The sequence below is a fragment of the Sinohyriopsis cumingii genome, chromosome 6, assembly GCF_028554795.1.
Source record: "Sinohyriopsis cumingii isolate HCF-2022 chromosome 6, ASM2855479v2, whole genome shotgun sequence".
Classification (NCBI taxonomy): Eukaryota; Metazoa; Mollusca; class Bivalvia; order Unionida; family Unionidae; genus Sinohyriopsis; species Sinohyriopsis cumingii.
In genome coordinates this window covers 124365531-124391244 of record NC_142966.1, presented here as the reverse complement: position 1 = coordinate 124391244, position 25714 = coordinate 124365531, and the positions used below count along the sequence as shown (strand labels likewise).

The 25714-nt window shown below is 34.6% G+C and overlaps 1 protein-coding gene across 6 annotated transcripts in view; it reads left to right on the top strand.

Annotated features, from left to right (window-relative positions):
* The window catches only part of LOC149797883 (palmitoyltransferase ZDHHC15B-like), a 78072-nt gene that overhangs the window by 20456 nt on the left and 31902 nt on the right, over positions 1-25714 (top strand). For 4 of the 6 annotated variants that reach the window (XR_016421910.1, XM_089962912.1, XM_089962910.1 and 1 more), the window contains exons 5-10: positions 4151-4253; positions 8279-8399; positions 12505-12637; positions 17190-17316; positions 19670-19750; positions 24823-24929. Coding sequence is in view for 5 of the 6 variants with exons in the window: in XM_089962912.1 (XP_089819038.1) it covers positions 4151-4253; positions 8279-8399; positions 12505-12637; positions 17190-17316; positions 19670-19750; positions 24823-24929 (672 nt within the window). In the remaining variant the exon portion in view is untranslated. The remainder of the gene's footprint in view (positions 1-4150; positions 4254-8278; positions 8400-12504; positions 12638-17189; positions 17317-19669; positions 19751-24822; positions 24930-25714) is intronic. The other 2 variants (XM_089962913.1, XM_089962915.1) reach the window with 1 other exon arrangement.

Here is a 25714-nt window from a genome sequence, read left to right as displayed (position 1 = left end):
ATTATTAGTTTTTGAAACACATTCCAGAACCATCACTAACAGTTCTTCTGGAAATCTTCAATGATTTATGGATTACTAGTGATGTACCAAAAATTTGGAAAGAAGCAACAGTAATACCATTTCCCAAACCAGGTAAAGATAGTGCAGATTCAACAGCATTGGAATGACTGATCAATTCTCGGCTTGTATGGTACTTGGAAACTAACATTTTAATATCTCCTTTCCAAAGTGGCTTTCAATATGGCCAGAGCACCAGTGATCATCTGGTGTGACTGGAAACATTTATTTGCGATGCATTTATTAAGAAGGAACATTTAGTAGCAGTTTTCTTTGATTTAGAAAAGGCCTATGACATGACATGGAAGTACGGGATACTAAATGACCTGCATGGTCTGGGTCTAAAAGGCTGTCTGCCCTCTTTCATATCAAACTTTCTCTCAGACAGAGAATGCAAGGTACAATTGGGCTTTACCCTTTCAGATCTGCATGAGCAAGAGATGGGTGTGCGCCAGGGCAGTATTTTATCTGTGATGCTTCTCAACATAAAATTCAACTGCATCACCAAGTGTTTGGCTCATGGTGTGGATTGCTTGTTATATGTTGATGATTTTCTAATATGTTATCAATCAGAGTACATGCATACCATTGAAAGACAACTACAGCAAAATATAAACAAGATTAAAATTGGGTCTGTACTAACAGTTTCAATTTCTCGAAATCAGAAATGGTACGAAGACATCATAATGAACCTAAACTCATGCTAGATGGAACACCTATTCCAGTTGTTGAGAAAACAAAGTTTTTAGGTATTATCATTGACAGAAAACTGACTTTTATTCCACATCTAAAGAACTTGAAACCTAAATGCTTAAAATCTCTAGATATACTTAAAGTAGTAGTGCACACTGACTGGGGTGCTGATAGAAAAGTCATCCACAATTTGTATAGGAATGTTTATTTGCCCCAAACTGGACTATGGTTGGGTTGTTTATGGTTCAACCAGAAGGTCATATTTGAAAATGCTTGATCCAATTCATAATCGAGGAATAAGACTCGCTCTGGGATCACGTAAGACATTTAAAACTACCCCATGTGAAAGCCTCCTTGCTGAAGCGAACAAACCACCTTTATTACATCATAGAGAAATGCTTTCCGCACAGTATTCTCTCAAATTAAGGTCAAACCCTCTGAACCCAGATTTTTTGGCTGTTTTTCAACCCCAATGCAAAACCTTATACAAAATAAACCAAATGCCATACCTTCCTTTGGCATTAGAATATCATCCAGCCTTGGCAGTACAAAAATTAATCTTTCTAAAATTCAGAAAACATCCATCTCCAAAACACCTCCCTGGCTACTTAAACAAGCAAAAGTACTTTTTTATGCTACACCATGGAAAAAAATCAGAGAGAAACCGTTCCATATTCCACAACTCTTATCATGAATTCCTCACAGAATTTAAAAACTACACAAGAATTTATACTGACAGATCAAAGGATGAGGAAAAGGCTGCTGCAGCCTTCGTTAGTGGAAAACACACAACACAAGTTCGCTTAGTCATAGGCACATCAATTTTTTCTGCCAAAATCAGAGCAATAGACCTTGCTCTGCAAGATAGAGAAAACAAACATATTTTAAACAGCATCTTCTCCGACTCCTTGTCAGTACTTCAGTCGCTACACAATAGAAAACTGGAGAACCCATTGTTGACCAATGTTCTCATCAAAAATACTAAGCTGAGTACCTCCCACAACATTATATACTGTTGGTTACCTGGCCATGTTGGTATTAAAGGTAATGAAAAAGCAGATCACACTGCTAAAATGGCCCTAACTCAAGAACCATCTGATTTTAAAATGCCATATACTGATTTTAAACCTAGTGTCAAAGAGATTTTATGTCGGAAGTGGCAGGCATCATGGAATGATGGAGTGAATAATAAACTTCACGTCATCAAGCCAACCCTAGGAGAATGGACTCCTTCCTACAGAACCATGCGTAGGGAGGGGGTAGTCATTATAAGAATTTGAATTGGTCATACACCTATAGCCCACTCCCACATACTAAAAGGCGAAGACCCACCAGAGTGAATTTCTTGCAATGAACCATTCACGGCTAAACACTTTATGATAGAGTGTTTCGACCTGCAACCTACCCGCGATCAGTATTACAATCTGCATGACATGAAGGAACTTTTTGATACAATAAACATTACTTGTACTATAGAATTCCTGAAAGCAGTGAACATTTTACCCTAAGCTATAACTTTCATGCCATCACCTTGAGCAGTTTTATGTAATGTTTTTACCATCCCTTATTTTCAACAGCTTTTCTTCTGTCTTTATTGACATATACAATTTACATTGCCCATTGATTGGGAAGCTTTATATATTGCCCTTAACTATCTTAACATTTTACTTTCAGCTATTTGGTTTTGATATCACTGGTTGATATAAAACCAATCATTTTTAAAAAATCATACATATAACCTTTTGTATGGCACTAAATAGCTTAACAGTGCTGGTGCACCATAAAATTAACAATCAATCAGTGACACCTGGTAGTTGTAAGAGGAGGTAATGGGCAAGAGTTATTATCCTTTGTTTATATGAGATAGAAAAGACAATTTTTTAAAATCCTTTTAGTGGGGCTGGATTTGGTAGGTGGCAGACTTGTATCCTAATGTTAAAGTGATCAGGTAAGTATTCTCTGAGAAACATAATTTACTATACAAGAAAATTTCAGTCAACAAATTGCCTGAACACACACACACACCATCCCAGGTTTCCCAGCTCCCATATTTCAAGTACTTCTCATAATTTCGTCCTCTTCAATGGGCCTACCAAGGATATCATCAACATAATCACCAGACTGAGGAGAGTCTGCATATATTCAGGTAGCATTGTCTTGGTATACAAATTTACTAAAGTGACTGTACCACTCTATACGTGAAATGTCATTTTTAACTCTCTAGTTTTGCTTAATATACTTGACTCTTTTCCAAAACTTTGATAAGTTAGTTAGTACTTTTAAGTTTATTCATATATTCTTGTACCTTAGTTTTACACAAGTTTTTAAAATTACACTTCAAAGTAGAGAACAAATGTTGGCAGCATTTAATAATTAGGTTACATTTTTGAATCCAAGAGAGATAATGGACAAGCATTATAGTCATCCTTTAATATTATGTTGGTTCAAAAGATTCAATGAATGCCATTCCAAATTTAGCAAGAACAAAAGATGAAAACTCATGCACATTCAGTAGCATATACATGATATGAACAGTCTTTAAACTTAAATGTCTGAACAAAGGGGGTCTGTCAGCTGTTGTTAACACTTTGTATATATGACCAAGATTAATTGTTTCTGCAATAGCTGGGGACCCTGAGTGGCTGAGTGGTCTAAAGTGCTCATTGTTCCATATCACTGCCATCTCACCTTGGTCTGCATGGGTTTGAGTCTCAGATTCTGCTAACATGGGTAATAGAGAAAGCATGCAAGTAGCTTCTCATGGGTTGGTGGTTCTTCCCAGGGTTTTCTAGGGTTTATCATCCACCAGTTATACTGGCTGCCATGAATAGCCTATCTTGTGCTGAAAAATGGCATTAAACCCAACAACAACAACAACAATCTGCAATAGCCAACTCTAACAGCAATATGCAAGCAGTTGAACTGGCTGCCTCTATACCATACATGTACGAAAAAACATGCTACTTTAAAAACAAAATGGAAGAAAAGCATGAAGGAATCTATGAATGAAACTATTTTGGCCAGAATTTCAGAATGTTGAATTTAAATGATACATTCTTTGAATAATAAATTACGCCAATTGCCTGAAAAATTACTGGAAAAAAAGAGTATAAAAGGTCTGAATTTTTAAGAATATAAAATGAAGATTTATTTTCTAATAAAACTGATTTAAGTAATAATAACATTGATAATAATAATAATAATAAATACCCGTAATAGTGTTTGATGTACAATATTTGCTAAGTTTAGCCTTTTCTCACGAGTGGCTGCATACAATTTGTTTGGCTGGTTTCTTTTGTGATAATTCTGGGGCCAGCCATAATATAATGTCTACTGATGAAACTCATTGTTTCAGTTTTAAACCCCAAAAGCTAAAGAACTAATACATTTTCTATTTTAGTTCCCAGATACTGCGAGAAATGTAAATGTGTCAAGCCAGATCGTTCTCACCATTGCTCTGTGTGTGGGGCCTGCGTGCTGAAGATGGATCATCACTGTCCATGGTTTGTAATTTCCATAGTTATTTGTCCAAAGTGTTGCCTCTGTTGATAGGTAGCCTAACATAATCGTGCTATTTAACTGTGTCATTAAAATAGATTTTTTATAAAACATGTTATTTTTAACTCGAGTGTATTCATCATGAGGAGGTGTATGACACAACATTGTCAAAGCTGGCCTCAAAAGATTTACTTTTCATCTTCTGCATTCAGTTTTTCATCATGCACTAGATGAGTCTTTATGTACTTGCCGACAGATTTTATCCTATTTTTAACTCAGTACATTTTCAGGTCAGCATCATGAAATGTAGCTATTTATGTACCAGCCGACAGATTTTCTCCAATTTGTAACTCAGTACATTTTCAAGTCAGCATCATGAAATATAGCTAAAAGTACCTAATTCATTTGAAAACCTTTATATGAAACAAATTAGGTACTTTTAGCTTCATTTAATTATGTTGACCTGATAATTTTTTGAGTTACAGATAGGATAAAATTTGCAATACTGTATGGAATGAACTGTGGTTTCATGTTGACTTGTAATGCTGTCCTTTATGAATGCACATCCTGTAAAGGTCAGAAATGAATTAATTTCATTTTCTTGTGCTAGAGTATTGGTTAAAACTTAATTATCTCCCATCTGTCAAAGTGACAATGTTGAGATTTGTTGATTAACATTGGTACTGGTTGAATATGGTCTTGTACTGACTTTTTCTGCCCTTGCTAGTACAAGGCATCAGTAGTAACACAACCCTAGCGGAAATGCTGTGATATATTTTGCATCAGTTATTGTGGAGTCACATTATTGCACAGTTTTCAGCAGTTTTCTTGTCCAAAAAATTAACCATGTCTGGAAAAGCTGATATTAATGAGAACAGTACTCTTTATCCCATGTACCTGTGATCATCATCTGCATCCTTTGTCTGGCGCCTACAGTACTGGGATTTTTTATTCCTCGTGCTTGAAACTATTTAGAACTTGAATTTTGTTCTCCACATATGTTACTCAAAAACTACATGTAGCATTGCTTCACCTTACGTATCCTCTTCATTACATTTTCTTTTCAGTGATTGTTGACCATGTACTTTTGAATGATGTCTAAGCTAAACAAAATCAGTAAGAAATTTCTCTCAGCCAATGAAATTGATAGTCATATGAGAGCCTTTTTGCTGACAGAGACCTTCCCAATACACCCAAAGTTTCAGGACGCTCTCTTCCTGCAAGAGAATCCTATGGTTTGATATGAGATTTTTGTTGTTGTTATAGGATTTAATGCTCATTTTTTGGCACAAGATATGGAAGGGACTTTTGCAGATACCAGCAATCAGAGTGGGGCATCAGTTTCAGTATTGCTGGCCAGTCAGTGGCCTTTTTTATGCGTTTTTAAAAAATTCTGATGTAGTTTCAGCAATTTTAGCAATCATTTCATATAAGTCAGGTACTAGAAGGGAAGCCTCTTTCGAATCATCTGCATCCCAAAGGTATTCAGGAAGATGGCTTCTTCATATCTATTGATCAGACCTTGTGTAATCAACAGAGACCTATCTCCCATGCATCTTATTTGTTGACAGCCTTGTCAAAACGTTTACAGGGTGATATTGAAAGAGTCCTAGATGCTAGGTGGGTCATTTAACAGCTAGTCTGATCAGGTATGGGCATTTTATGTCTAGGTCTCATCTCAGTGTATACTGGCCAGGAGGATGATTTTCTTGGATGCTCTGAACATGTCTGACAAAAATATATTTACTTCTTTTGTTGAGAATTCCATCCACAGGTAATTGGTTATTTAACTTCAAGTTGCAGGATATTTCCACTTTGGTCTTCAGAGCTTATTGGAGATTAGCAGATTTCCATTCAAAACACTTCCATATGAGATATCAGTTAAACATTTTTTTGCGATGGTTTTTATGTTGTGCTAGCACATCTGAGGAAGTTAGCCATGCACCCACATGATTACCCAAACTGATTTATATTAGGAATGCTAAGGGTAAATTTAATCACAGCAGTTTAAAGATCACTTTCAGTTTCTATAACCAAACTAATTAAAAAGCATGTAACATCTAATTATTGGGTGTTTACAGTCAAGTCATATGATGAAGTTTATTTGATCAGAATCCAAAATAAGTCTTGGCTGATTATAATTAAAGTTAGTTCCTGTTACTAGTATATTTTTTTTTCTTCTTAATTTGGGTCTAGGCTTTACATATTTTGTTCAAAGATTGTTATGTGATGACACGCTGACACAAACCATGTGGTATGAAAGAGTGATGCATTGTCTGTAGCACAGATCCTGGGGCAATCATTCTATTATAGGGCTTCTGATAAGTCTATGAGATAAGCTTTCACACCTTGTTTGTCTAGTGTATTGATTATAGTGTTTAAACAATTAGGAAAACATAATGACCAAACATGCTTCATAGCTGCCAACCCTCACGAATTTGGTGTGAATTTCACGACTTTTTCAGCGATTCACAGATTCACGCCACAAGCCAAAAATTCACGAATTCTCCAATCCTCAATTATTTAAAATCTTTAATAAAATAACCGATTTCCCTTTAAGCACTAGTCATGATATTCGCAGTTGCCGAAACAGTCTGGTACTGCTGGTCGCGATATTAGTAGATCTACAGCCGATTAGTACAGTTGGCCCGGTAGCAAGCGTTTTAGTCTATTTTAATCTATATGTATAAGAGTAGTTTTACAAATGCTTTTGAGAGAAACTGGGGCCTAACCGGAATTTTGCTCCGCGCATGCATCACCAACACTGATTTGAGTTACGTTTCAGCATCGCATGTACGATTTTGAAAATGTCTTCACCACTAAGAAAAAATAACTGTATTACTCAAAAAGTGAAGTTTAATTTGGAATATATAAAAAAATTGGCTGTGCATTCTGCCACTAAACATTGATATTCATCATGCTTTTTGCACTCAGTGTGACATCGCAGAGACGATGTGAGGAAGCACGTTCGTTGCAAAAAACACGTAGAAGTTGGGAAAATTAAGAATTCGCAGATTTCAGCTCCGGAATATTTTAAACAATTGGCAGAAGAAATGCAGGCTACCAACACTGAAGCATTATTTGTGAGTTTTCTTGTCGAACACAATCTACCTTTATCAGCTGAAGACCATGCTGAACATTTGTTCTGACAAATGTTGCCGGACTCGAAAATCGATTCCAAATTTTCATGTGGAAGGACCAGAAGTGCTGCAGCTCCTGTGTATTCCTCACAGCAACAGTGCAAGTGAAAGTGTATTTTCTCTAGTTTCTTTCATAAGACTTTATGGCCTCCTTAGCTGCAGAAAATTTGTCAGTAATTTTAGTCACCAAGATCAACCAGCTGGCAAAAAGTCTTAACTGTTTAGAAAACAAATTTACGTTCAAGCAGTTGAGGAAGTTCAAGTTTGCCACAGTATCATGTCTTGATAAATAAATATTTCAGCACATATGTAGTGTTTTAGTTTCATATTGCGAACTTGATATAGTGTAGTATTGATGGTCAGAGTGGATGGAGTTATTGTCATGGTATTTTTCACGAATTCATGTCCAAATTCATGATTTTTTATCCCTAGTTTCACTAATTGTGAGCCTGGAAAGTTGGCAGCTATGCATGCTTAGATGCAGACACATTTGTTAATTGTCCAACTAGGAAACAATGTAGTCACCTTTGAATTAAACTTAGTTGGCAAGATCTTTATTGTTTTTTTCAACAAAGATATATTCTGTAAATTAGACCTTGTGATCTTTGAATTTTACTTTATTGAAAAGTTATTTTTCTGGAGTATAATGGATGAAGAAATCAAAGGCAAGTTTATATGATAATATTACAGAAAACTCCCATGACCAATATCCAGTTGCTCAAAATACATGCTGATCAAAACCTGTGACCCACCAGACATGCCTGGCAAATACACGTATTTAAGGATCTCTTTCTCCTAACTGCCACATTTCCTGTTTTAAAGACAAACTTTACAATATTATTTTTAAGTAATTCCTGTGCTATGGTATAATTTTTGTATTTGGATTTCAGGGTGAACAACTGTGTTGGATTTACGACCTACAAGTTCTTTGTGCTCTTCCTGGGTTATGCCCTTATATACTGCATCTATGTAGCATTGACTTCCCTTAAATATTTCATCCAGTTTTGGACGGTAAGTTACCTAGCAAAGTTTTGTAATTTTTAGAGCAGTTAACAATATTTTGGGTCATAGTGCAAGTAAGGTTTTGTTTATCAGAGGTCAAATTATACTGATGTTAAACCATACAAGTTAAGTGACATGGAAAAATCATGTATGTAAAGTTTGCACGTGTATAACAATACAGTATTGGTTAATGAAATCTTATGGCACTGATATCATGTGATTGGTTTTGCTGTATACACCAAGGTTAATTCTTTTAGTTTAGTACCTTAAACCATAACCGCTTCGGTGGCCTAGTGGTTAGAGCATCCACCTTGGATGCGGGAGGTCGTGGGTTTAATCCCCTGCCGAGTCATACCAAAAACTTACAAAAATGGTACTAACAGCTGCCTCGCTAGGCACTCAGCATTAAGAGGTTAGTGTTAGGACTGGTTGGCCTGGTGTCAGGGGATAATGTGACAGGGTGGGACATCATGCTACATGTCTGCAGCATGATGCCCCAGTGCAAGATGTCACTATAACTGACACACTGCAGACATCGTAGTGATACGACTGGAATTTTTTTAAAACTACGTTAAAAATCCAAATCACACACACAACCACACACCTTCTACCATAATTCTTTAGAAATAGCTTAGTGCTTTAAATGATGCCATTTACTCCTATCATAGATTAAATTTCCCATGTCAGCGAAAAATCAAAGCTCAGTAGATTTAACTTCAGCTTCCTTATTAAAGATGCAATATTTTGGTGTGTACAATGTGTATTAACGTATATGTGTAATGCTTAGTCCAATTTTCAACCCTGCATGAGGTGAACTTTTTTTGCCATGTGATATCATATATTTCATAATCTGTTTGAGCTTAGTAAGCATTATTTATTTCTTGAATAAAGTTTGTAACATTTTAGTTATGAAGCAGCAAATTAATATTTCACACTGATCATCCATGTGATGTGTAGTGACATGATCCTCTCATCAGATCGGCCTGGGAAAAAATGTTTTTATTTTAACGTGAAACACTTTACTCATCCCAAAAATCTAAAAAAAATGACTATAAAAAGTGTGCATAACAAAATAGGATAAATATGTAGTTATGAGAATTTCCCAATTTAAAATTTATGACTTGGTTGATTAAAAAAAATTTCAGACAAAATACTTTGTTTCTCTATCTACTACATAACAGAAAGCTGACTGTTTATGATATTTATGGAAGCATACCCATAGATATATTGCCATATAAGATTGATTCTTCATTCATTATGTGAAAGATAGAATTTGCTTCATTTATTCTGTTTGCAGTTTGGCACACATTTTAGTAGAATTAAAAAAAGGGTCCCAGAAGATAGCCTACATTCATTATGTGAGAGATACAATTAACTTTAAATAGTGTATTAATTAAATTCATTAATCTGCATGAAGCTCTGGCACATGTTATACAAATGCAAAACTAATGTGCCAGAAGAAATATTCTTCATTCATTATGTGAAAGAAAAAAGTTATCTACATGTGATCAGCCTGCATTTTGGCACATTTTACATAAAATTGTGTTATGCAAGAAAATACACTTTTAGTAATTATGGCATTGTCATATTAAATTTCAAAGGATGTATTTCTGCTTAATATCACATTTTAAAGATTTTAAATTTGTTACCTTTCTCTGTTATTTTATATACATTTTACAGAAATTTTACACCTTTACAAGTTTACACCTTTATATTTTATCTTTTTATCTTATGTTTATACATACATACATACATACTGTATTTTCTGATCTCTAAGTTGATGTGGAGTAAAAGATAAATTTGCTAATTTTATAAATTTTCCATCCTTTATCTGTATATAAGTTGATGTGGAGTAAACGATAAAGCTAGACCAACACCTTGACTATGTCTTTTCACTTGTAACTAGTTTCATGCATATTAATGGTATCACAATATGCCATTCCAGATTCATCATAAAACTGCCATCACTGATGCTAACATGCATTTTCCCTCATTTCATTCTGGAGGAGGGGGGAGGAAGGTCTCAGGATGATTGCAGTCTGTTTTGTTCAGTTACCTGACAGTTATTATCTTCATCATGTAGAAGGGCACTACTATATTCCATTATCAATGGACACCTCAGAATAAGGAGTTTATTCCTGTTTTAACTACAGTATCTGTCATGACAAGAACCACATGGCTATGCAGCGTTATTTACATGCTAATTAAATATACCTAGAGGTTTGACCAGGTTATTGCAGTTGACACTAGTTTGAAGGCAACATGTGATGGACAAAATAAGATTGGTGAGGCTACCAATAGGGAATTAGGCTATCCATAGGATAATGTAAAATGTAAAGAAAATTAATAATAGAGACAGAAAAACAGAAAAGTTACATAAAAAAATTAAATAAATCTCAGTATTGCACCAGATATTACACATATATAGATATGTAGATTAGAAAGACAATGATGTTGTTTCTTTATTATTTTAAAGCCATTTCTCAATGCAAGACAGGCTATACATGGCGGCCAGTATAATGGATGGTGTAAGAATCTGGGAACATTCCAGTAAGAACCACTGACCCATGGGAGATACTGGCAGCTCTCTCACATACCCTGTGACTTGAATCCACGTGGACAGATGAGATAGCAGTGATTGGTAAAGGCAAGCACTTTAGACCACTCAGCCATCCGGGACTTTAGACCACTCAGCCATCCAGGCCCCAAAGAGTTAAAATGCAAATATAGTTGCAGGAAGAAAAGCAGATATGTACTTGTCTTTAGATAAATGAAGGTATAGGTAGAAAATAATTTGGAAATAGGTACATCTTAAGTGAGAGAGATACAAAGAATTAAGGCAAGACTATTGGTAGTGATTTATTTATACACACTAGTCATGGATTTGTGAGCACATATTTTATCCGTTTACTTAACAATTAAGATGTAGTCATCTTCAGATTTGAGAATGCAACTTTTGAGAATGATTTTACAACATGCATATTTGTCCATTTCATCGTTTGCCTGGAGATAACTTAGGAATGGATGGTAGGTGAGTCCCAGCTACATATAAATATGACGATTTTAATGTAGCTGATAACTGCTTTCAGTTGTAAATATTCTTATTATCATGTCTGCAGAAGAAAATGCAAGACTTACCTTGACTACAAGATGGAAATGTCATACAATAAATGAAAGAAACTGCATCCAGGTATGCAGAACAAGAATGCACTACATATAAATGCTAAGTAAAGGTGTTGATGTATGTTTTGTGGAGAGATCACAGGGTATAAAACTTGCAGAACATAAACCATTAGGAACTGAACACGACGACTTGTGGGTAAATTAGCTTGAACAGAGTTACTGTATTTTACCTAGACCATCAGCATTCAGTACAATGTCTTGTATCTGGTATCCCCTTCTCAGTTTTCTGTACTTGCCCATAGGCTAGTTCCTTGCAATTTGAGCTTGCCCAGATTGCATTTGTACTTGTCCCAGGAGTTGGCAAGTGAATTTGTAAATCTCTGAATGGGCCTATGACTAAATGTAATCAGGAAGAATGAGGTAGGGTTAAAAAAAAATGAGGTAGGGTTAGAAAAAGATAAATAAAGCAAAATTTGTTCATATAATTTAAACAAATTTTTTGGTGTAGAAACAAACAAAACTTACAGTACACTATAAAGAACACTGTGTGTATGTGGTCAGTGAATTGTGAATTCTTTAATTGTTATTTCATGTGGGAGAAATCCGAAAATATAAGCATATACAAATGTGTACAAACTGGTGATAAAAATTTTAATGTAAAATCAGTCTTATTAGTTTTAAGCAATTTATTTACATAGTAATTGAACAAGTATTGGTACTGCTATGTGACCTGTTTTCGATTTTGCCATTCAAATCTCACAATTACATTATTATTGGAAAAATAATATCAATATCAGTGACATAATCCATTTCATTGACATAATCCATATATATCGAATCTTAGTATATGATACAAGTCCAGACATTTAGGTAAAAAAGGTATCAACCTATGGGCCAGAAAATACAGTATGTACACACACACACACACACACACACACACACACACATCTACCTAAATAATTGTCTAATTTTGTGTCATTTTTCCTTGCAGGGTGGAATTGGAAATTCATTTGGAAAATTCCATATACTTTTTCTATTCTTTGTTTCTGTGATGTTTGGAATTAGTCTTATATCCTTATTTGGATATCATTGCTATTTAACAACCAAAAATAGATCGACATTAGGTGAGTAGCTGAAATGTGTTAATATTAAGCATATTAATAACTTGTACTAGTTAATATTGAGTATTAATGACTTGTACTAGTGGCCTTATTGCTTGTTAAACACTTGTCAGTTACAGATTTTGCACCTGAGGTAGTAAATTGGAATTCATTGACTTGCTGGACATTATGAAGCACATAATGGATCCTGACTACTGCATTATAACAAGTAGTTGAAGTCTTTAAGCTGAATGTCCAAATCAGCATGACTCTTTCATTGAACTGAGAGAAAACAGTTCATATATGATGGCATTAGAAATATTAGAAAATACAACTTCAGTAAATATTTCTGCTGCATAAATTGCAAATTTCTACATGATCAGACTGGTTATAGTTTGATCATTATGTTTTGGGGGCATCAGCTGAACTCAGATATTGAAATTATCTGCCTTTATAAAATTATTTTGTATGTTTAAAAAAATCAGACTTTTCTCTGGGTGTTTGCTATTCCTCATGTCCTGGCAACTATTTATACACAGCGAATTGTGCATGATCCAACAACCACGTTGCGTAAAAGACTATTTATCTACATTATTTCCTCACTGATAAGTCAAGTCTCACATAATTTGCTAGCAGATCTGGGTCTCTGCATTTTATTCTGAGTTGAACAAATGACAATGACCATGATCTGCCTACACATTTTGTTTTAGTTGATCAAAGTATATGTTGCATTTGGACTTGACTTATAAGCAAGTACAGTGTACTTAAAAATTTCAAATAATATCTGGGAAATTTCTCTGACTTAAAACACATCTCCAAAACCACTGAGTGGAAATTTACTAAACTTTATACATTGGTTGTCTGATTTTTTTACCAGGGTCATTGTCTTCATTGTTCTTCTTTTGGGACTATTGTTGAGCACTAGGGGTCAAAATTTTACAAAATATTGGCAGTTGTAGTGAGATTTTTTAATATCTTTGAATAAACTTAAAACATACAGAGATAGCATGAGAACTCATCCTGTAATAATTGCAATGCCAGTAGCTGGTAAAGGAAAGTAACATTTCCATTGGTCAGAATGTTAACACGTGATCAAAATGAATTGCGTTCATTTCTGTATGAACTGTAAGGAGAACTACTTTTCTAAGAATACCCACTTCTATAAATAGAGTCACGTTTACAACACTGCCAGTGAAAGCAGACATGAAGAAAGCATTAAAGGAAAAAATCATTCTAACAATTTTTTCACAAAATAATTGAATAAATTTGGTTTTCATTGGTTGAAGGATTGGTATTATGAAGATCTTATTACATTAAAGCAGGACAATCCCAAGTGCTATGAATAGCTATGTAACAGAAAACCCCAAACATGTATTACTACGCTCAATTAAGATTTCTATTTTTTAATGATGCCAACAAAATAACATAACGAATATTTGAAATTTCAATTATAAGAGTTTAACGTTTTTTCTGAGTTTATCATGGTATAAACTGTCAGTTGCTGACTCACACAGCTTACATAACGCCCTTTGGGCATTATTTGTTGTGTGAGTCAGCAACTGACAGTTTATACCACGGTAAACTCAGAAAAAACAATTTTTAACTCTTAAATGAGTGTTTGATTATGACCCATGGATCAACACCAGTGGGGAATATGTAAATAAAAACATGATGATTAACTATATTAAGCAATGGAAGTGGTTTTTGTTTACAACTGACATAACATTACTTGTATGTCATCATCAGTTGTTAGCATGCCTGGCCTAGTGAGCTTGTGGCATAGCCTTGCATTTGCTGTGGATTGTCCATTAGTGAACAATCACTTGTTACCACTCTTTAGTCCATATTTATCATGCAGTTTTAAGCAGACATAAAATACACTACTGCCTTGACAAGTCATGCACAATGGGGTCCCAAAACAAAGACAAAAGCATTAAAGCAAGGGCATGAGTTACTGAGGGACTCTAAAAACTTAAGAAATCTGGCATCATTATTGAGAAGTGTCAGGGTCAGATTGAGTGATTAAATATTCATTTAATGAACACTATGGGAATAATTATCAATAAATAGATTTTATTGTGAAGTTTGTTGCTTTTCTGCCTACATTACCTTTATTTTCAATATATCCATTCTCAGAAAATTCATTTAAAACATTACTCCAAGTGGTTTCAACCCATCTTATTTGTGTACCAGCCTAAACATTTTGTCACTGCATTTTGCATGTGAATGTGGATACATTCTAGTGCTACTATTGATTCAGAATAAAAGATCCTTTTTAAAAAAATAGATTAGCATTTGTTTAAAGAATAACAACTAAAAAACTAAATTTTAAAAATATTGTTATATTAGTAAAATACATGTGCTGTGATTTCATTGCAAGTTGCTGTGAAATTTTGGCTCATCCTTGAGCAAACCCATGTGTCAATTTGGAATTTTAAGTTTATTTGAAAGTTTTGAACAAGCATCTCCATAATAAACCCAATATGTGAAATTAAGTTTTTCATGCACCTTATTCTAGATTCCTATAATTATTGTTAGATACTTTTAAAAATGTTACATGTACTTATAGTGTCTTCAGTCCTCAGTTAATGGAAATGATTGACTTGACACATTACCATGACTGCTAGTTCTCATGCAGGTAGAATTTGCATGCCTTTTAACATTTTCTATTCAACCCCATTTACTTGACTTGATACAAAAGATTAATTTATAGTTTGGATACCAGTGGGAAATCACATTTATGATGATTACACTGAAACCAGTTCAAAAGATAAAACAGTAACATTAATTTCACTTGACAGACTTATTTAATTGGTATTTATTTCTTAGAGTAATCCCGGAAGTAGGCATTTACTGACATATCATTTGATTGATAGTTCATTGTATATTGTTAATTACTGTGTTCTTTTAATTTTTTTTAATTTCACAGAATCCACAACTTTTATTAACTGTTGTAAATGTCATGAGTTTGAATCAAATTTATGGTACTAGCTGTAGTTTTTGATGTTCAAAGAATGGTTTCATTTATGAATTTTGATCATGATTGTATTCACATTCAGCAAATAGTAGTTTATATTTGTTTTGTTTTTTAATAAGAAAAGAAGGGATTTACACTTACTCCCATGTTAAATTGGGTTTACAAGTTACAAGGACATGCTAAAATAATTGAGCATTTAATGGGCTTATAATTAATCTAGAATGATTTCAGTAATAAGATACATACATAAAAAGGGGGTGAACTTGAATCAGATTATCCGAGTCTGGAAGATATATTTGTTATCTGATTTTGCAGTACAGTTGCAATATGTATATATATATATACTAAAAAATCTTAGGTTCAGAAATGAAAGTTGTATATTTCTGAGGTGATCTTGAAGCTGATTTGCATATTAATCTGGTGATCTTGCATCTGATTTGGATATTAACGAGGTTTTTTTTTGCATCTGATTTGCAAAGCTTTTTACTACTCAGGAAGCCATATTTCTGATTTGATTTTGAGCAAACTTGAAATATCATTAAAACATTGGATCAGTTCATTAATGAGCAAGTTTCATGCATAACAATGAGGTAATCTGCATCATATTGGCTGACCTTGTTACCATTCTGGAGGCCATATTTTTAATTCAAATTTGATTAAACTTGGAGTGTGGACTTGTGTCAGTACTATCTAGTACACTTTAGATCATGAGTGAGATTCATACATGCTAATGATGTGATTATGCATCTGTTTGGCTAGACTTTTTGTCTTTCTGGAGTTCATATTTTTAATCTGATTTTGACCAAACTTGGAATCATGTATGTGGTAATAAAAAAAAGTATGTGATCCATGCATATCATTGAGGTAATCTCATAAGTGACTGGCTGAGCTTGTTACCATTCTAGAAACTGTAATAATTTTCTTATCCAGTTTTAATGAAATTTGGTAAATAGGCTCAAATCAAGAACTTTGAGGAGTATAGTTATTACCCATGCAGATTAAGAAGGTGAGGTTGGATCATTTTGACTGGACTTTTCAGCACTCTAGCAACTATATTTCTCATCAGACTTTGATCAAACTTGTTAAGTAGTCATATATTATCAAGATGTTGGGTAAGTTTGATTAGGAGCAAGATATGTGCATAGAATGACATAATCTTGTATTTGATTGGCGAAGTTTGTTACCACTCTGGAGACAAAATTCCAGTCAGGTTTTGCTTCACATTGGTAAGTAGCTTATGAGATGTGCATAAACTAATGAGATACCTTTCATCTGATTGGCTGAGCTTATTAGCCAATGAGATACCTTTCATCTGATTGGCTGAGCTTGTTAGCCAACTGGATCTGAGGATAATGTTTCTCATCCAGTTTCTTTAAAACTTGATCAGTGGATTTATTATCAACATGATCTTGGTTGAGTTTGATTATGTGCAAGAGCCTGAACATATTAAGCCTGCAAATAATTGGTAATATTGGTAGAGAGATAGGTTACATAGCTGTGTTCTTAAATACTACATTACCCTGTCTAGTGAAACGTTAAGCTGTTATGAGCAATTTTAACAGTTTGTATTATTATTTTGTTCTAAATTTTATTTTTTAGAAGCATTCAGAGCACCAGTATTCCAGTCAGGTCCAGACAAGGATGGGTTTAGTTTAGGGAGATACAATAATTTCCTGGAAGTCTTTGGTGAAAATAAAAAGTTGTGGTTTTTGCCAATCTTCACAAGGTAAGGTTTGTTGAATGAAAGGATAGTCATGTATTTCCTTTAGTAGAATAATGTTTTAAAAGTAGAATTAGTTTCAATATGCAAGATTTTTCAGATTTTCACATAGTATCAGATGAAAAACTCCAGCACACCCATGACTTGCTTTCTGCTTGAAATTTACTATAAATCTGCTATCTGCATCCATTTTTTTCTTGACTATGTAAATATGGTATGATACAAGTGTGATGCTTTTAGCTGTGTTGACATTAGTGCCAGTTGTCAATTTTCAGGTATTGCGGGGGGGGGGGGGTCAGAGTACAGGTATAAAACCTTATTCTGTGGAACCCTAATGGACTTCCTGCTCCTCATTTTCTTTTCTAAAACATTCCCGAAACTGCTGCTTAAAATTGGCTATTTATTTTAGCTTGCATAGCCCCAGTGAAATATGAACTTATAGTATCAGGATCATGGGCATTTTTAAAAAGAAGTGGGATCAATATTTATTGATGAGGTGATCTTGCATTTGATTGAGTTCGTTACCACTCTTGAAGTCATAGTTTGGATCTGTTGGGTTTATTATCATCAAGATCACAATTATTGAGTGCTTCCTATAGAATATGCACAGAACATCAAGAACTTGCTCATTTGCATAATTTATATTAATTGATTGTGTCATAATAAAGTTGAGACTGTGCATGTGGCATGACAACTGTGAACTTGTCCACATTGGCCTAATTGGTTATAGTTAAACATTTTCATACTTTGATTGCATGGAAAGATTTCATGGTCCATTTTCGTTGATTTATATGCATACAATTTGTAGATATACTGCTTATCTAGAGTGTTTTATTATAATGGTATAATTAAAAAATTAAGTAAAAAATAAAAACAAAACAACAGCAACAATAATAATAATAACAGCAATAAAAATAATAATAATAATTTTTATTTTTATTATTTATTATTATTATTATTATTATTAATATTATTATTATTATTATTTTGTATTAAACTTAATATATACGTTCCTAAAATTTCAAAAAAGTAATGAATGCAGTAACTGTTGTTGATCTTATTAAGTCCCTGCTCGACAGAGTTTTGGAGCCCTGCTGTAATCATGTAAGTCCATCTGTCTGACCATCCTATACCGCTCCAGTGGCCTAGTGGTTAGAGCCTCAGATGCAGGAGGTTGTGGGTTCGATCCCTGGCTGAGTCATACCAAAGACTTACAAAAATGGTACTAACAGCTGCCTAAGAGATTAGTGTTAGGACTGGTTGGCCTGGTATCAGAATAATGTGACTGGGTGGGACATCATGCTACATGTCTGCGACATGATGCCCCAGTGCTTGACATCACTATAAACTGTCACACTGCAGATATGACTGAAAAATTGTTAAAGCTATGTTAAAAATCCAAATCACACACACACACTGTCTGACCATCCAACTGTCTGACTGCCTGCCCATCAGCAATTTTGGGTTCTCCAAAATAATCAGATTTTGGTATGCAGCTTAATGTTAACAAGACCTTTAAAGAGTTTGATTTCCAGCTTTCTCATTCATCAATTAGATGAGTTTTTGCCTCTGATTGCCTAATCCATAATGTTCTGCAGTTTAACTCTCCAAAGGATTGTTGGACTAAAACTGTATTTGATGTAGTTTTATACTGAAGAGACCTTGATTGAGTTTGATTTCCAGCATTCCACGATATCATTTACAGGAGTTATGCCCCCTGACTTCCCATTTGTATGACTTGGTACAACATGAGCAAGGTTTAGTAGATTTCAGCCAAGTTTGGATGCAGGTCTCTACTGAGAAGACCTTGATTAAATTTAGTTTCTATCAATCCATGACATCATTTACAATAGTTATAATGAATTTGTTCCATGAGAAGCTGCTGGCAGGCTTTACCACATACCTACACTAGCCGAGCTTTGGACTCGAACCCACACAGACAGAGGTGAGATGGCAGTGATCCGGAATGGCTCTGATATATAAGGATTATACTAATGGCAGTACAACAGTGCATAAATGGAAGAATATATTATCGCTATGGTTAAATGCACGCATACTTCCACTCTGCAGTCTTTGTAATCCTTGTTTTATATGTACAGGGCTGGGAAAATCCAAAAGTTTTCTACTCTTATTTCATACAGATGTGCATGACATTGCATGTAAATACTAAACTTTCCTATTCCTTGTGAAAATTTTGCACTCAAGTTTGTATGGCCAACACAATTTGCAGCTGGACTGCTGGGCCGGGGATTTTTCCAGCCCTAGTATGGCCATAAGCATTAGGATAGATGGCTGCACAGGGTACAGCAATTCTGTGTGTACTTGAGGGTACTTTTGGTTCTGTTTTTTTTGTGTGCAGTGAAGGAGACGGGGTGACCTTTCCCACACAAGCAGTTCATGCCACAGCAAACAGCTATCAGACCATGGGCAACACACCAAGGTTAGATGTAGACAGTATATATATTTTTTACATATCATATATACTCATTTATAATTCTAGTCCAACTGCAAACATTACAGATCCAGATCTACCATCGCCAAAAGCACTGGCATTTCTGGGTCTGTGCATTTTTTTTAGGAGTAATTAGTGGAACAAGTTACATAGACTCTGATCTGCTGGCACATCATGCTACAGCAGATCAAGATCATTGTTGTTTGCAGTTTGACTCCACTTATAAGTAAGTATATATGGTACTCAGCAGATGCATAATATACATGTATGGTTTTGGTTTTGGAAACTAGTTGTAATTTTTTAAAAGACTTTTTGTTGCAGTCATTGTTATTTGTATCCTTGCTATTCATATTGTTTCAAAAATGGCTGAGAATGATGGATAAACTTAACCAGAACAAATCACATGTATTATTTTGGCTCCAAGCACAGTAATGCTGACAAGAGTTAGTAATGTTAAGCATCACCAGTGATTAGACTCCCATGATGCATCTCTTTTTTGGAAAAATTCCATTCTGTGTGCTTTGTATGCAATATTATCCTTCATCAAGAAATCAAAAATATCTATTTTTTTTAAAGTATACCTGATCCTTTTCTACCACTGTCACAGAAGGGTACATTTTCTTTGATTCCCAGTATATCATATTTATGAAATAGATCTATAATCTATTTTTCTTCTATAAATTAATTGGTGGGGAAAAACTTACTGAAGCAACATATAACTCTTTGTTAGTGAAGTGGGTTAAGCAGCATGCTTTTATGAAATTTTCACTTTGTATTCTTTTGGAATGTGAAAAGGGTTTCTATTTTCTGTCGAGCTTTTGTGGGGTCAGATATTGGGGAAAAAAATGTAATTCCAAAATGAATTAATATTGGAATCAAAAGCTGTTGTCTTTGCTGACTTGAGTACATGGTACTATCCCAGAAAAGTTGTGAGTTCTGAATACTCGTGTTAATACAATAACTATTGTATATAAAACATGCGAAGCATAAAGCACAGTGTACAGTAAGGGTACATGTATGAACAATACACCATGCTGTTCTGTTGTACAGTATAAAGAAAATGTATGTAGAATACACTGTGTTACTCTGTGGTGTACAGGGCATATCTTTGTACAGTGTCCAGCATGTTACTCTGGTGTACATTACTGGGCACATCTTTGTACAGTATCCTGCATGTTATTCTGCTATACAGTATAAAGCACATCTTTGTACAACAGACAATGCTTGTACACTTTATGTTAATCTGGTGTTCAGTATGGGAGTATGTTACTTTTTGGTGTACAGTATGAAAAACATCATTGTACAGTCTCTGCATGTTACACTATTCCACAATATACTGTATGCTACCTGGGTGTACAGTATAGAGTATTGTTTAGTACTAGTCACTGCATGTTACATGTATTCTGTGGTCTACAGTATAGAGCACATCTTTGTACAGTACCCAAGATGTTACTCTGGTGTACAGTATAGATCACACATTTTTTGTACAATACATTGCATGTTACTCCATTGTGTACAATACGTGGTATGTTATTCAGCGGTGTACAGTATAGAACACATCTTTGTTAAATACACTGTAAGTTACACTGATACAACTATATGTTACACTGTCGTACAACAACACAACTTTTTGCCATACCCTACCCTGTCAGTTATAGTACAATACACTGCTTATTACTCAGGTGTACATTATAAAGCACAGTTTTGTACGACTACATTGCATGTTATAGATAAGTTTTGTACTATACACTGCATGTTACACTCTAGTACATAAAAAGCACCACTGTACAATGCACTGCATGTTATAGATCACAGATTTGTTCGGTACACTGCATGTTAATCTGGTGTGCAATATATAAAGCTCAACTTTAAACAATACTTTGCATGTTATAGATCACAGGCTTGTACAGTACTCTGCATGTTTTACATCACAGGTTTGCACAGTACACTCCATGTTATAGATCACAGATTTGTACAGTACACTGCATGTTATAGATTACAGGCTTGTACAATATACTGCATGTTATTGATCACAGGTTTGTACAATACACTGCATGTTTTAGATCACAGGTTTGTACAATACACTTTATGGTATAGATCACAGGTTTGTACAATATACTGCATGTTACTCTTTGGTGTTGGGTTTTTACTTTGTTTTGTTTTTGTTGCAAAATATGTTTTCAAAATCAGGGTTTGCATGGATTCATGTTTTACATTTTAAAACAGTTACATTCAATCCCCTTTTAGTATGGATCTGTAGATACCTCCTATATACAAAATGGAAAGGATATGTAGGTATTTTTGAAATTTATGTTGTAAATTTCTAACCTTGGCATGTTTGCTGATGGGTCTGATATGTGTTGCTTTAAGGTAAGAATGGTAGCTTATTGTTGACCATGTGTGTGCATGTGTTAAGGGATGTTCACTTTTAGTAAAATTAGCATTTATTATTGAGCTTAAAATGCAGTAATAATTACATTGTTATCAAAGTTTATCATAGCAACATGAAATCTGAGAGAGATTGGATATGCCATGAACTCTGAGAAAGATTGGATATGCCGTGTAATCTGAGAGAGATAGGATATGCCATGAAATCAGAGAGTGGATATGCCATGTAATCTGAGAAAGATTGGATATGCCATGAACTCTGAGAGAGATTGGATATGCCATGAACTCTGAGAGAGATTGGATATGCCATGAAATCAGAGAGAGATTGGATATGCCATGAAATCAGAGAGATTGGATGTGCCATGAAATCAGAGAGAGATTGGATATGCCATGAAATCAGAGAGAGATAGGATATGCCATGAATTCTGAGAGAGATTGGATATGCCATGAAATCTGAGAAAGATTGGATATGCCATTAACTCTGAGAGAGATTGGATATGCCATGAAATCTGAGAGAGATTGGATATGCCATGAAATCAGAGAGAGATTGGATATGCCATGAAATCAGAGAGAGATTGGATATGCCATGAAATCAGAGAGAGATTGGATATGCCATGAACTCTGAGAAAGATTGGATACGCCATGTAATCTGAGAGAGATTGGATATGCTATGTAATCTGAGAAAGATTGGATATAAGCTGATATAGTTGAGACTTATAATGAATGTTAAAGGTGCATATTCATTTGTATATGCCCCCCATAAGGTGTATTACATTCTATTGTGATACTTCCTTCTGCCCATCTTTACTAATTTAATTGCAGTACAATAACCCAACATGGCCACAATCTGTGATTACCAAACTTTGTGGATGGCTTGCACTTGGGCTCAAAAAAAACTTTACAGATTTTGGGGTAAAACGCTTAAGGGTCATAGTCACTGTAACAGAATGAAGAACAGTGATTTCTGCATAATAACTCAAGTTCACTACGATCTTCACTTACAAACATTTGTAGAAAGCTTGCATTTTGGATAAGGATGAAACATTGCAATTTTGGGCCCTAAAGATGAAAGGTCAAGGTCACTTTGAATAAAGAATAGTGGTGATTGTGTAATAGAGCAAGTTCTCTACCATCTGTACTTGGCAGGTTACAGTTTGGGTAAGAAAGAACCCAAGTGAATTTAGGCCATGGTCATGGTCACTGACAGAAGGAATAATAATCATTGCCACAAATTTCAGTTATTTACATAGAAGACTATGAAAATGTAGGGTGGACATATAATGTACTGTTCATGGTACTCTAATTATTAATTGCAACAGCAGCCATGTGAAAGAATTAGGGAATATCAGCAAAAAGTATATGATATCTTGGGAAAGCATTACCAATTTACAACCTGCTGAAATTTGGTTATGCAGGATCACTGTTTTGTAATTCTGATTGGATCTCACTAATCATTTCATGCTGAAAAAGAAAGGCTTTTCATCAACGTATTGTTCAATGTTTGATAAGATGTATATTGTAACACCCCATGTGTTATATATCGAAAAGACCAGAGTTCAAGACTTAAAAATGCTTAATAAAGGTGAAATAGAGCACGCCTTTCAATATCGCATAGTGACTTTACATCAACACTGTTTGTCACAACAATATCAACTTCTGATAATACAGATCAGTCATGTGTGTCTAAATGCCAAAAGACAATGTAGTAATACACTTTTAATCTTATATGTAGATTCATACCTATGATTGCGTAGTACTGAATGAAATGGACAAGTGAATTTTGATGCGAATCAAGTGAGAGTACAACATACTGATGATGCAGTGAGTCGTAATATGGTTAGAAATAGTCCCTATCAAATGCATACTATTTTGCACATTAAGGTAAAATAACAAGTTCTACATAACCAAGAACTTACAATAATGAACAGTGTTACATTAGTTCTAACTTATTGTTCAATAAAAGTCTGACAAGAGAAATGTGATTCTTTGGCCGGGCACATTGATTCCATCACTATCCTGCATCTCAGCTGTTTCGGTAACAAACCTCCACCAGATGGTTGAAGTCACTAATTTATGGACTAACATCATATTTCTGGCTTTGATATTCCAAAATCATGGAAGGTAAGATAATTCATTTCCTAAACTATTCCTGAAAAATTCCTGCATGACACATGCATGGTCGAACATAAAAATGAATAGGGCACAATAACTGCTAACATGTGGACTTCTTTACACTTAATGGTGATGTCCCAGGGCTTGTAGTACTGTTGATGTCTTTAGATGAATTCCTTGATGAATTCATTAATACTCGTGACAACAGCGTGATATTACGAGGACCAGAGCAAGGTTTTATACTCATATTTAGTATAAAACACAGAGTACACATTTATAAGAGATGCAGATGGCGATTTAAACAATGGTGGGTGAGTGACATATGTTCAGGAATGGAAGAAGTAATTCACACGTGGTAGATGTTTTCAGTGACAGATAAAAATGACATATCAAATATGCCAAAGTCTCATCTTTCAAACATCATCTCACATCTCAAAGTTTAACATCAAATAATACATATCTTGTATGAGGCTGTATATTGATTGTATTGACATTCATTAAGTCCATGACTGGCATTATTTCCTTTTTCTTGGATAATTTTTATTTTTCATTCAATACAGCTCAGGGGATGGCATAGTGTTCCCAACACGAACTATAGATTTGGATTCAGACAATCTGCTATCAGACCGCCAACGCTGGATGGAGGAGGGAGAGGGTGATGGACTTGGTAATTTTAATGCAAAGATATTTCTTCATTAAGATTCTTGGGAAATTTTTCTTAAGAAATGTTACTCCTTTGATAACCTGTCACAAAAATACTATATTTTAACCCATTTTATCCTGAATATGACTGCGGTGGTAATACCTCATTCTATCCTGAATATGCCTGCAGTTGTAGTATCCCATTTTATCCTGAATACGACTAAGGTCGTACTCTACTATGTATATGTGTAACGCCTCTTGAAACACGTATTATACATCACATATATATGTGTACTTCTTCAGCTACACAGGAAATGGTTAAAGCACGCATGCGCAGTGAAATTTTAAAAAAAACATGGTTGGAAAAGAAATTGTTGACTTGAAAATCGATTGATAAAATGATGGACGACAACTCAGATGTAAACATTGAAGTTGACAATTTGGATGATTCCGATGATAATATTGACTTAAATGATGGGTTAGAATTTCATAAAGTTGATGAAAGAGATTATGCATGGCTTCATGCACTTTTCGACAGTGATTCAGAGAATGAAGCTGACTTTGAAGGCTTTCAAGAAAAATGGATCCGGGATGATTTATCACTTTGGTTGCAGCCAAGATTTAAATTGATAGAAGGAGCAACACCCAGGAGAAGCCGATGCAAAACATTATTTTGAGTTACTTTGGGATGATTTAATCTGGAAAAAAAACTTGTTGATGAAAAAAAAAGTTACGCTGAAAGATTTCTAGGATTAATTTGTGACAAGTTTTCATGAGAAACTGCATGCTGAAGTACATGTTCCAGAATGT